Genomic DNA, 12,723 nt, shown 5'->3' on the forward strand with positions numbered 1-12,723 from the left:
GGCCCCAAATCAATTTCCTTTTTAGGGGTGGGTAGCACAATATTATGGGGATAATATCCCAGGGAAGCATGAACTCACAGTCTAGAGTAGCTATTAATTTCAAAGATGGTGCAATAGTCAAGGTTATAAATGAATCTATTTTAACAGACCTGATAATTGGATATTACAGCAGTTGATAACTGGGATGTCACAGAAAGTAATAACTCTACTTTTTCTTCAGGAGTAAACCAAGAAAGATAGGACTTCAGGAAGCACTCCATAAAAAGCTCCAATTTCTTCTGAGTCTCTGGAGTTAATTTTCTTGGACTATACAAGGCAGAGTCTCCTAGAGTTCCTTCTAGGACAAGTTACTAAGCTCTGAGTTAGGAATACCAAGTGAGGGGTGGACCCAATTAATGTCTCCCAGCAGTTTCTGAAAATTATTGAGTGTTTTGAGGTCTTTCCAGTAGGTAGAAAAAAAAATTTTGGGGGGGGGCGATCACACTAGGCAGTGCTCAGGGGTTACTCCTGGCTCTATGCTAAAAAATCACCCCTGGCAGGCACAGGGGACCATATGGGATGCCAGGATTCAAACCACTATACTTCTGCTTGAAAGGCAAATGCCTTACCTCCATGCTATCTCTCCAGTCCCAAGTAGAAAATTTCTAATAACATACTATAATGCACTTGAGAACATAACATATTCATATAGGGCAGCATCTAAATTTCTTCTGTTGCAACTTGAAATCCAGCTGCCAATAAATATGCCATTACATTTTATATAGTCTTTGAAGCTCCCTCTGGTTAGAACATACTATCTTGATACTGTTCATATAGTGGCTAATGTAAGAATGAGGAAATCTTGCAAAAGGAGGGCATAGAGCTATATTGAAAAAATATTGACACATAGTAGGTGAGTTGGTCATTCCCTGGGGTAAAACAGTCCACTGAAACCTGAATATAGGTGTCTCTAATTAAAGAGAAGGAATGGAAAATGCAATGCATTTGTAGTTGTCTGAATGAATAGGAATATTATAAAAACTATCTTTAAAATCTATTACAACTAGTGGCCAGTCTTTAGGAATCGCTGCAGGAGAGGAAAGCCAGGTTGGAGAGTTCCTATTGTAATCTTAATAGCAAGTCATTTATATTTCGCAAGTCATTAGTCACCATTTGTCAGGGGTTTTTTGGTAATACAAAGACAGGAAAATTCCATTTTGAAAATGATGTTTCAGTATGCCCCAATTTAAGTTGTTCCCCTGTAAGTCTTTAAGTGCCATTAGCTGTATTTCATTAAGGGGCTGCTATGGTGTCCACACAGGATGGTTAGACCTCCACTGAATTTGGAGTGGTGGCAGGTGCTGTGCCACATTGGCCCCTATTTAAAAAATGCGTGTCTTCTGGATTATGGGGATAATATCCCCATATGGGGTAGAGAAATGGCAAGAGGAGGAATTGTGAACTTAGCACGCCATTGTTTGTGTAGATCTTGACCCCATAAATTCAGGGAGCTGCATGAGGCTAAAATGTGGCTATATTCTCTTCAGAGCCAATGAATGCTTTTCAACTGTCTAGCACTCTGTCAAACAGGAAGAAGGCAAAGTACCTACTTTTTGAAAGCCATAGGTATCTCCTTCAGGGCTCAACTGTGGGGCCAGAATTGGGAAGAGATGATAAAAACACCAGCACCTGTATCAATCATTTCTTTTAATTCTTCTCCATGTATCTTTAGAATTATTAGTGGGCACATGCTTTTTGTAAGATTAGAGGTAACAGCCATTAGAAGATCTGCAGAGGCTGCTGGGGGGAGGAGGTGCTACCAAATCTTCTAATCCTTGGGCGATCGAAGTGGCCAGGAATAAGAAATGGAAGAAGCAAGAGTTGGGCAATGCACTCTCCTTTTTTAAATGTCCATACTGTTGGAACTGTGGTAACAGTTATTATCTCTCCCATGTAATTGGAATCTGTTATTCCCATATGCACACTAATTCCTTTAATAGTTAAGCTGCTTCTTCCTGAGTAAGCATACAGTGCTTGGTGGTATTGGTACCTTTATTCCAGATTTCAATTTTTAGGGTCACTAAACTGGTGTTATTAAGGCAGCACTTCTTGTGGTGGCAGGTTGCAGTGAACTTACTTCCTTATACTTGGCACCACCTTTAGTTTTCCAAGCACTGCCAGGAGTGATTCCTGAGCACAGAGGCAGTAGTAAGCCCTGAGCAATGCTGGGTGTGGCCTAGGAAAATAAATTGAATGAAATCTGAGCCTTGGGGTCCAGACAGATAGTCCAGGGATCAAGAGGTAAAATTCATTTTCAAGAATATCAACAGGAGTCAGAGAGATAGTACAGTTTGTAAGGCCCTAGCCTTGCACAGGGCTGACCCAGGTTCAAATCTAAACACCTCCTATGACAGTCCTCTGGCCACTGTCAGAAATGATTTCTGAGCATAGAGCCAGGAGTAAGCCCTGAGTTCAGCCTCGTGTGTCCCAAAAGAAAAAGGAAAGCAAACTTCTGTAAACCTCACTCTAATGAGCTCACATTTGGAAAGGATTGACTCCCTGTGCTGGAGCTGCCCAGCCAGGGGCTAAAGTGATGACATTTCCTTAGAGGAAGAAGTTGTCTGACTCAGCAACGAGCTCGCAAACAGGGATCAACTTTCCCATGTATCCTACTGGCTGGCAATGGGGCTGCTTCTACAGGGAACCAAGGGTACCCCAGTATTGCACCCACATACTCTTGGCATGGACTCCTCTTCCACTTTCCATTTATTAGATCAACCAACAATCTGCAATGTAGTGGAATGTCTCAGCCACCCCTAAATGTCACCTAGGCTCCTTCCACAAGGACGAAAGACATGGCCTGGGTACTCTGGGTGGGCTCTGTAGGGTGCTCACTGGGAGAAACTAGCTAATTCCCCATGATAAAGTAGGGCATGGAAGACACACATACACGGGGTTGGGTCATATCTGCCGAATCATGAGGATTTTGCACCATCCACATGGGCAGCTGAGTGTGGAGCAGGAGTTGCTGTCATGCCTTGTCATCTAAGCCTGGTGCCTGTCCCCGCCCTTCCCTGGCAAAGGTCCCCAGTAGACATCGGGTGCCATAAAGCCAAGACACCACCTCACTCTGGTGCCGCTGCCTCTCCTTCATGGGGCAACTTCCCTAGCATCTGATCCTCAGTCCAAAAGGGGATTCCCTCATCCTTCATCCCTCACTAGTCCTTAACTGTCACTCAGTGTGAGGTGGCGCAGTAGGATCCGCTGAGACTAGCTGGGTCTCAGTTCTTTCTGCTGGCATGACCTGATCTGGTTTGGATCCTAGGCCGAATGGAACAAAGTGAATCCTCAACTAGAAGCCTGTGTGTTTTTGCTTTGTATAATATATGTGTGTACTATGTGTGAGCGTATGTGTGTGCGTGTGTGTATATGTGAGCATGTGTGTACTGCTACACACATTCTGGCTGAAGCTTTTCTTGTGCTAATGTTGTGCTTTCTGGGTTCATACTCCAGGCCGTAGTGTTCACTAGGAGGGGTTTTCCAGTGGTATTTCTATAAACTTACCTGCGAGGCATTTTAGTTCGTTGATTTTGGTTTTGGCGTGGCATGGGGTGTCACTCAGGTCTTACTCAGTACCGGGGGCTATATGTGGTGCTTGGAATTGAATCCAGTGGCCACATGCAAAGCAAATCTCTTATTTACTATATTTCTCTGTGGCTTTTGGGCCACCCCTGGCGATCGATGCTCAGGGTTACTCCTGACTCTGCAAACAGGAATTACCCCTGGTGGTACTTAAGGGATGATATAGGATGTCAGTATAAATAGTATAAGTAATACAAAGTATAATAAAGGGGCATGCTTTGCTCTCAAAAAATAAACAAGCAAATGTCAGGGGAACCTCTTAAAGCATGTAATACTTTCCCAAACCGTAAAAGAAAGCCAAATCTCACATGGCCAAGACAAGCACCATCATACCCCCATTCTATTGACAGCAAAACAGAGTCTCCGAGCAATCCTGTGGCTTCCTCGGGGAGTACTGGAGGTGGGTGAAGGAGAATCATGGAAAATCCAGGTCACACTAGAACCTTGGAAGCCATTGCCTTGTGGTATTTTTAGCATAAAACCAGACATCCAGCCAGGCTCTGATAAATCTTCATCAAGAACGGAGCATTGTTGTCAATTAGGATGATGGACTGAGGCATTTTTAGAACCACGGTAAGTAAATTATGACTATTTTTAAAGGAAGCTCTCAGGAAGACTTTTGCAAGCAGGACTTTAAGTCAGAGGCTCTGGTGTCCAGCTATCCTCCCCACGTTGGTATGGAGTGTTCCCCCATTGGCTCTGCAGATTTATAGGCTATAAGAAGGGACACCAGCTACAGTAGGAACCAGAGCTGCATCTCCACATTGGCTCTCCCTTGGTCCCCATTAGCTCCCATGAGCCCCTGGCCTTCCCCCCACAAATACAAGTGGGCACAATTGTAGCCACAGTCACACAGATCATGGACTCATTTCATATTTTAATTTTTTATTAACCTCACTCTCACCTTTACCTTTTTTTCATTCTACCTATTCTTTATTTGGGGGGGGGTTGTTTGTTTGTGATTTGATGCTTGGGGATCGTGGTGTGCCAAGAATCATATGCAGTGTTGGGAACTGAAAACAGATCGCGTACAAGGGCACGAGGATAGTAGAGCCTTACTTAGCCACTGCGCTGGGCTATCTCTCCGCCTTCACCTATTTTGTCTTTGTTATACTGCTTTTTTTGTTTGTATTTTGTTGTTGTTTGTTTGGGCCACACCCAGTGATGCTCATGGGTTATTCCTGGCTCTGTACTCAGGATTTAGTCCTGGAAGTATTTGGTTGATCACGTGGGATGTCTGGGATTAGCCGTGTTCAAGACAAATGCCCTTCCACTGTACTGTTGCTCTGATCCTTTATTTCATTTTTCTGATCATCAGTCTTATTTTTGTATATTGCACACAAAGGTAAATTATTCACTCACTGTTCATTTGTTTTCTTTCTGACTTAGTTCTCTTCAAATGACCCCTGAGACTATTTTCATGTCTCACAACCAACAGCTTTTTCTTTTTCTTTTTCCTGACTGAGTAGTATTCCATATAGCCACATTTTATGGCTATTTGCCACATCATTTTTCTATTTTTTCCTTTGAATGAAGTCATGTTGTTTTACAACATGTTTTACATTTAGAGGTGCAATGCAACCACAACACGCCCTCCACTAAAGTTCAAATACCTTCAAAGTATGAGAGTGTGTGTGTGTTCATCCGAGTGTGTGTGTGTGTGTGTGTATGTGTGTGTGTGTGTGTGTGTGTGTCCGCACAGCTTAAAACTCCTTTCAATTCACACCCTTTTCCTTGCTCATCTTGGTTCTAGCTGAGAGTGTTTAAGTGCTTGCTTTTATTGGCCCTGGTCTTTCCTCTTTGTTTCTTTAAATGCCACAGATGAGTGAGCTCATCTGGCATTTGTCATCTTCCCTCTGACTTATTTAACTCAGCATAGCCCCCTACAGTGCCATCCATGTTGTAGCAGAACAAAATTTCTTGTAGTTGAGCATTGCGCCTGTAGGATATTGTTCCTTTAACCCACTCATGCTCCGAGTGGGTTGTCCCAGCTCTTGGCCATTGTGAATAGTGCTAAGAACACAAGTCTGCATTGAACAGTTTGAAGTCATCTTTTTTTGTTTGTTTTTCACACAGATTCTTAGAAAGGAAATTGTGGCATCTACTTCTAAGGCTGAACCAGTTCGCTTCTCCTTCCCCCCTAACAGAAAACTGGGGATCTTTTCCTCCATACCCCAACAGCACTGGTTGTGTCTGGCCCTTTGGAAATGGGTCCTTCTCACTGGTGGAGGTGATTGTTCATGTTAATGATGATATATGATGAGAGCACTTTCTCATGGACCTTTGGCCATCTGATTGGCCCTTTGTCAGATGTATAATCACCTACCAAGGGGTCACTTTGCTTTATTAATAATTTGTGAATGTAGGGGCCGGAGTGATAGCACAGCACTAGGGCATTTGCTTTGCACACTGCCAACCTGGGATGGACCCAGGTTCAATCCCTGGCATCCCATATGGTCCCCCGAGCCTGCCAAGAGCAATTTCTGAGTGCAGAGCCAGGAGGAAACTCTGAGCGCTGCCAGGGGTAGCCCCCAAACCAAAGCAAACAAAAAAATTTTGTTAATGCAAAATGGCCACTGTAGAATAGTATCTATGTAGAAAACCACCTCATCTTTAGTGCATTGCATGGTGGTTTTTGCAAGCTGAACGAATGCCTGGTGGATTCTGGTATAATTAGTCAAGGAGCAGAAGAAATATAGCTGATTTCAACCCCTTGCCTCCCTCCATTCCCTGTTTCCTCAATGTTACCCTTGCTCTACCTTCTTCACCGTGTTCTTGAGTTCTATGAAATCACACTGTTAGGTTTGGATGATTCTTTCCTTTTAGGGCTTATAATTATGGTTCCTTTCTTCTCGTGACTGCTTCATCATCAGCTCATGGAGAGCGTGGTTTATTTAAACATTCCACTCTTGGCAGAGAACAACTGTGAAGCCGCCTAGTTTTGGTGCTATTCTTGATCCTGGTTCACTTAGCCCTCCTGGAGTGCATTGTTAGGCAAATACGTGTCCATCAGACCTTAGGTTCCCCTCCCATAACTAAGTTATTTTCAGTAACTTAGAACAGCAATAGATGAGATGACCTAACTTCCAAAATGGCAGTGCCCGTGTTAGCACCCGCCAGACAGCTTGGAATCCTCTCCAGAGCCTATTGTCTCTTTACATTGTAGCTGCTCGACTGGCATCTAGGGAGTCACATTATGGTATATATTTGCATTTCCCTAATTGTTCATGAAATTGAGTGATTTTGGAGCCGGAGAGATAGCACAGCGGTAGGGTGTTTGCCTTGCACACAGCCGATTCAGGACAGACCTGGGTTTGATTTTCTGTTTTGTTTGTTTGTTTGTTTGTTTTTTGTTTTTGGACCACACCTGGCGATGCTCAGGGGTTACTCCTGGCTGTCTGCTCAGAAATAGCTCCTGGCAGGCACGAGGGACCATATGGGACATCGGGATTCGAACCAACCACCTTTGGTCCTGGATCGGCTGCTTGCAAGGCAAAGGCCACTGTGCTATCTCTCCGGGCCCTGGGTTTGATTTTCTATTCCCAAATGGTCCCCAGAGCCTGCCAGGAGTGATTTTTGAGCGCAGAGCCAGGAGTAACCCTAAGCACCACCGGGTGTGGCCAAACATCACCCCACCCCCCAAAAAAAAGTTGAGTGATTTTTTCCCCCCAGTGATTTGTTGACCACTTAGTTTACAAACAGTGATTCCTTTAAATGTTATCTGTTGTGGGAAATAATTCTGATAGAAAAGTGCTTTTTTCCCCCTACTTTTTAGATGATCACTCTGAGGTCACAATATTTGAGTTTTCTGCAAAGAATTCCAGAGCAAAGTGGGTTGAGGAGGAGTGGTTGGGGAATACCATCTCTCCTTGCCCCCCAAACACACACATACCAGCATCTTGGGAGCTTTGAAAGTCCCATGCAGAGACTTCTGGGTACCCTCTAGGCACTCTGGGATTGCTGTGCAGTTGTCAGAAATTAGGAGAGGATTTGTATTTTATGCTGTGAGCTCCACTCATGCATGAAATATAAATCCACTCACTCCATTTCACTCCAACTCCCTCTCGTTCTTCTTTTGGATTCTGGGCTCTGGAATGTCTTTATTGAGTGCGGAGAAATGAAGACAAAAGCAGTTCTTTCCTTCACTCCAGCTCCCGAGGAGGCAGGGAGCACTTGGGGAGTTGGGTTTGCTGACAATGCTCAACATTTTCGACACCAAGAACCTAGTGTGTGCCTGAAGCATTAAAGTGATAAAGCTCTGGGACCGGGCGGTGGTGCTAAAGGTAAGGTGCCTGCCTTGCCTGCGCTAGCCTTGGACGGACCGCGGTTCGATCCCCCGGTGTCCCATATGGTCCCCCAAGCCAGGAGCAACTTCTGAGCACATAGCCAGGAGTAACCCCTGAGTGTTACCGGGTGTGGCCCAAAAACCAAAAAAAAAAAAAAAAAAAAAAAAAGTGATAAAGCTCTTAGATTCTGCAATTCATCGAGCTTCTATAGCTCAAAATTATGATGTGGCCCAAAGTAAGTCCATCTCCCCTTTCTAGGAGGAAGAATTGTTGTGCTACTACTCTAAATCTTTCCTGCTAATGTTCACCCCAGCATCACTCTGCCTCTGCAGGGGAGGGAGAGAGGTTGGGACTAGTGAGTGGGACTGGGCTCACAAAAATGCCTTGGACATCTCTCCTGCCTGAGCAAAGACATTGATTGCTAACTCACTTAGTCCTCACCACCAGACCTGTCAATTAAGGCTGGTTCTCAGAGGGCTGTTGAGAGAGTAGGGAGCTAGGTTAGTGAAGTTGCAAGGTCAGAGCAATGGTTTTCAATAACTTAAAATAGCAGTCGTGAGATGACGGCAGAAGCATGTCAATTCTTTCATTTAACTTGACTTTCCAGATTATCCCCCAGGACCGGCCCTGACTGGGGACATGTCTTTTAGGACATTTAAGCTCTTTGTAATTGATTTATTATTAACTCAATGAAACTGAAAATCTTTGTCCCTTCGAATGAGTGGAAGAGGGTGCTTTTTATTTCTGGAAGAAGACACTTCCAGTGGGGGCAGCCTCAAAGAGCACTTCCAGGTAGGCGGAAAAAGAACAGATATCTTCCAGTCTGGAGATTAGCTGTAGTTTCTACCCCCAAGAGGTTGTGATATATATGAAAATGATGTATCCATAACTTAGTGGTATAATTACAGAGCATGGCCTGATATTTGACTCCTTTTATAAAGAGCAGCCTCAGTCACATCATATCCCTCACCTTGGGGAGGAAGTAGCAGTTGGTTTTCTTTTTCCCTAGAGTCCTGCGAGTTTTAGTGCTGCATGAGCTGTAAGCAGAACATGCACATGCAGCCTTGCAATGATCAGTTTTCAGCAAGACTTAGAGAATGGGAGGAGGATTCAGGATTTGCTGCTGGGCAAGAAGTTCCCCGTGGCAAGACTTGGGAGGCGGTTCTGAGCTTTGACAGAACCAGAAGCAGGAGAGGTAGAGGCAGCTGTGTAGTTAGGGAGGCTATGGGTAGGCCTTGAAGGGTGACAAGAATGGGTACTGTGCCATTGACTGCCATTTGTGATCTCCCCCTGGACCTGGAATAGAGACAGTGTCAGCCCCCCTGGTTAGTCTCCTGTAAAAGTATAAGGCTCAAAAGAATTTCTGGAAGTCAGTGTCTAAACACTCTGTGCAGAGACAACACCCCACAGAGAAGCAGAGCTAAAAGCTCTGCCAAGGCCTGCTTTGCTTTTCAAGGTTTCCCACATGCTGTAACTCTATACAATGAGAATACATTAAAATACCATGTCTTTCTGTGACATGTTACTCCCATCACACAACTCTCTTAGGACTTGACACTTAAAGTTTTATTGCACATTATATCATTATATCTATGTGTATATACACACAACTTTTTGTTTTGTTTTGGGGCTACACCTGGCGCTCAGGTAACTCCTGGCTCTGCGCTCAGAAATCGCTCCTGGCTGGGGCTAGAGAGATAGCATAGTGGTAGGGCATTTGCTGTGCACGCAGCTGATTCAGGACGGACAGTGGTTCGAATCCTGGCATGCCAGAAGTGATTTCTGAGCACAGAGTAACCCCTGAGCACCACCAGATATGACCTAAAAACAAAAAGAGAAATTGCTCCTGGCAGGCTCAGGAGACCATGTGGGATGCCAGGGATTGAACCTGGTTCTGCCCCGGACCAGCAGCGTGTAAGGCAAATGTCCTACCACAGTGCTATCACTCCAGCCCCACACACAACACAACTTTGAAATATTGTAATTCAGTTCCCAGGAAAGGGTTAAGAGGCAGCATGTTCATGTTACTGCAGGCATGGAGGGACTAGATCTGTACTGGCAGCAGGAGACAGTCTCTTAGCTCCATTTCATTCCTGATCATTCCTCTCTCTCCAGAGGCCCAAACCTGCCCTGTTTTATGCCTCTGTGACTTGGATAGTTCTCTCTGCCTAGAATACCTTCCTCAACTTCACGTCACGAAAACTCCAATTCACCTTCAACCCTGCTTTCAATATCCTCCATTTAAAGCTTACAAATAGCTTTTCCTAAGAGAAGCTGCCTGTTTCTTGCACCTGTGCATTTAGCAATTATAGCATATATTATACTCTGCGGCAATTACTTGTCTAAACTCCTAGAGCATGAGCTTTCCTCTGTGGGCTCTCAAAGGCTGCTTCTGGCCTTGATGTAATGATCCTATATGGTCTGGTTCCATCAGAGACTGGGAGAATAAAGGTGTGAGAACTGTGTTTGCAACAGTCTCCACAGACTCTGTCCCACCTCCAGAAGTGCTATGGCTTGTGGATTTTAAGCTATGAATGTTTCAGAGCTAAGTATTGAAAGAGCGTGCATCCTGGCTGATCCTAGACTAAGGAGATTGGAGAGGGAAGGGAAATGACAGGCCTTAAAGATTTCTGAAATGGCTTCCCCCAAGTCATCTGTGTCTAAGGGAAGCACTCACTGGGCCTGGTTGACTGCATTCAGATCAAGACCTACAGCAAGAAGTATTTTTTGTCATCAAGATACAACAAATACCAGGTCAGAGTGATAGTTTGGGCCTCCTACATACAAAACATACCCTCATATCTCTCTGACCTTTTACTCTTTTTGTTTTCTCTTTTTTTTTTTTTTTAATTTGGGAGGGAGTTGGAAGCACATCTGGCTGTGTTCAAGGCCTTCTCCTGGCAGTGCTCTGGGAATTGTAAATGGTGGCCAGGATTAAATGGGCTCAGCTCTGTGCAAAACAAGTGCCTTAAAAGCTGTACCCATCTTTTCGGTCACTCCTTTTTTTTTTTAAATTATTGGTCACCAGTCCCTGAAAGTGTCTTAGCTTTTTGCGCAGGGGCCATCCTATTCTTCTCTGTATCGTTCCAATTTTAGTACATGTGCTACCAAAGCAAGCACAAGTGTCTTAGATTTTTGTTTGCTTTGCTGTCTGGAGGGAGGCCATACCTGATGATATGGGACCATATGGGATGCTGGAGATGGAACCTGGTTGGCCTTACCCGCACCCTAAAATTGTCTACCAGGTCACACCGCATGTTTGTATCACACGGTGCCAACGTGCCTTCATAGAGCAGAAGGGTGAGGGGTCCTGAGGGCCACTCACCTGGCCCATTTGCAGGTGCCAGTGGGGGAAGGTCCTTGCTGCTCTAACCTGCTGACCTCTTCTTGCAGCTGAACCCCTCCCGCTCATGGACCTGTGCCGGAGATCCATTCGCCTGGCCCTGGGCCGCCAGCGCCTGCACGACATCAGTGCCCTACCTCTACCACAGTCGCTCAAGAACTACCTGCAGTACCAGTGACTGGCCCAGGGTTGCTGGCGGGTGCCCCGCAGGAGCCAGGAGGAAGTCCTTCGCAGCCACCCCAGGGTGTCCAGCAGAAAGCGCTTCAGGACGGTGGATCGGCCAGCGGCCTCTTGGTCTCCCCATGAAGCCCCTAGGCCTAGGACGCTCTGCTGCCTTGTGCTCTGCCTCGTTCCCTGACACTAGAAGAGCCCGAAACCTTTGCATGGTGCAGCCAGCTCAGTGCAGCCCCTGCCCCGCAGACCAGGCCCCGGAGGACCCTGGTCTTGATCCGAGCGCCTGCTTCTGTCTCCTCAAAACATGAATAAAACATGGACACTTGCTGGCGTGGCCCCGGTGTAGACAGCCAGGGCAGCGCCGGTTCGCCTGCCGGCCAGCTCAGGGAGAAAATTGCCCTCTGAATAATGAATGGTGAAAGCAGCTGATGAGGTGCCCCTCCCCAGCACCCACCCCTCACCCAAGTCTGCCGTGGCTTTGTGCACCCTTAAAAAACTGTGACCAGGATGCAGAACTGTCCACTGCCCTTTGGCGCCCTTCCTTCCTCCTGCCCTTCCCCACAGCTGATCGGTGTTGGCTGGGTGCAACTTAGGCACCTCAATTCAGAGCCCGAGTCTGTCTGACTCTCCCCCACCCCCAGAACAGAGTTCCCCCTTCTATGATTCTTGTTTTCAATAGCATTGCATTTTCAAAGAGGAGTGTGGTCCGGGCAGAATGGAATCCAAAGGTGCTAATGAGGGAGTTGGAGGCAAGGTGGCACTTTTGGGGGATGCTGTCCTTGGGGAGGGACATCCCCCTAGATGTCTGGACACCTGAGGGTAAAGCCTGCAAAGCTTTACTGGAGCAAATTATTTTCTCACTTGCAGAGCCATGGAGAAGTCTGGTGTGTGTGTGTGTGTGTGTGTGTGTGTGTGTGTGTGTGTGTGTGTGTGTGTGTGTGTTTGCGTGCGTGTGCACTTGTGTGTCAGCCGGTCATAGCAGGGCAGCATCCCCGTACTAGGCATGCAAGAACCTGCCAGCTGCAGAGAACCAGGCCCAGTGCCTCATGTTTTCCAGCTCTGTCCCGCCTGGTGGTCAGTGGGGCCCTGGCCCCGCAGCCTTCCCCACGTCAATGTGAACTGGACTGATGAATGGATCGTTTCTAATAAAGTTTGCCCTTCAGTCTTGCTGCTATTGATTGTCTCTCTGGAGCAGGGCCAGAAGGGTTTCCCAGACCTTCAGAAGGTGGGAAAGGGGAGCAAAGAGGCACTTCAAGGCTCTCTGCTTTGCTAGGAACTCAGACCCTGACTGTTCGCAAA

The 12,723-nt window shown here is 46.1% G+C and overlaps 1 protein-coding gene and 1 non-coding gene across 2 annotated transcripts in view; one reads left to right on the forward strand and one right to left on the reverse strand.

Annotated features, from left to right (window-relative positions):
• The window catches only part of SPSB4 (splA/ryanodine receptor domain and SOCS box containing 4), a 63,372-nt gene extending 51,921 nt beyond the window's left edge, over nt 1–11,451 (forward strand). Inside the window, exon 3 of the mRNA XM_049785361.1 lies at nt 11,301–11,451. Coding sequence (XP_049641318.1) covers nt 11,301–11,428 — 128 coding nt within the window. The 3' untranslated portion in view covers nt 11,429–11,451. The remainder of the gene's footprint in view (nt 1–11,300) is intronic.
• LOC126026903 (U6 spliceosomal RNA) lies at nt 10,918–11,027 on the reverse strand. Its single transcript, XR_007502095.1, has one exon. It is a non-coding gene; the product is annotated as a U6 spliceosomal RNA (small nuclear RNA).
• Nucleotides 11,452–12,723: the final 1,272 nt, after the last annotated feature.

Source organism: Suncus etruscus, chromosome 13 (genome assembly GCF_024139225.1).
Source record: "Suncus etruscus isolate mSunEtr1 chromosome 13, mSunEtr1.pri.cur, whole genome shotgun sequence".
Taxonomy (NCBI): Eukaryota; Metazoa; Chordata; class Mammalia; order Eulipotyphla; family Soricidae; genus Suncus; species Suncus etruscus.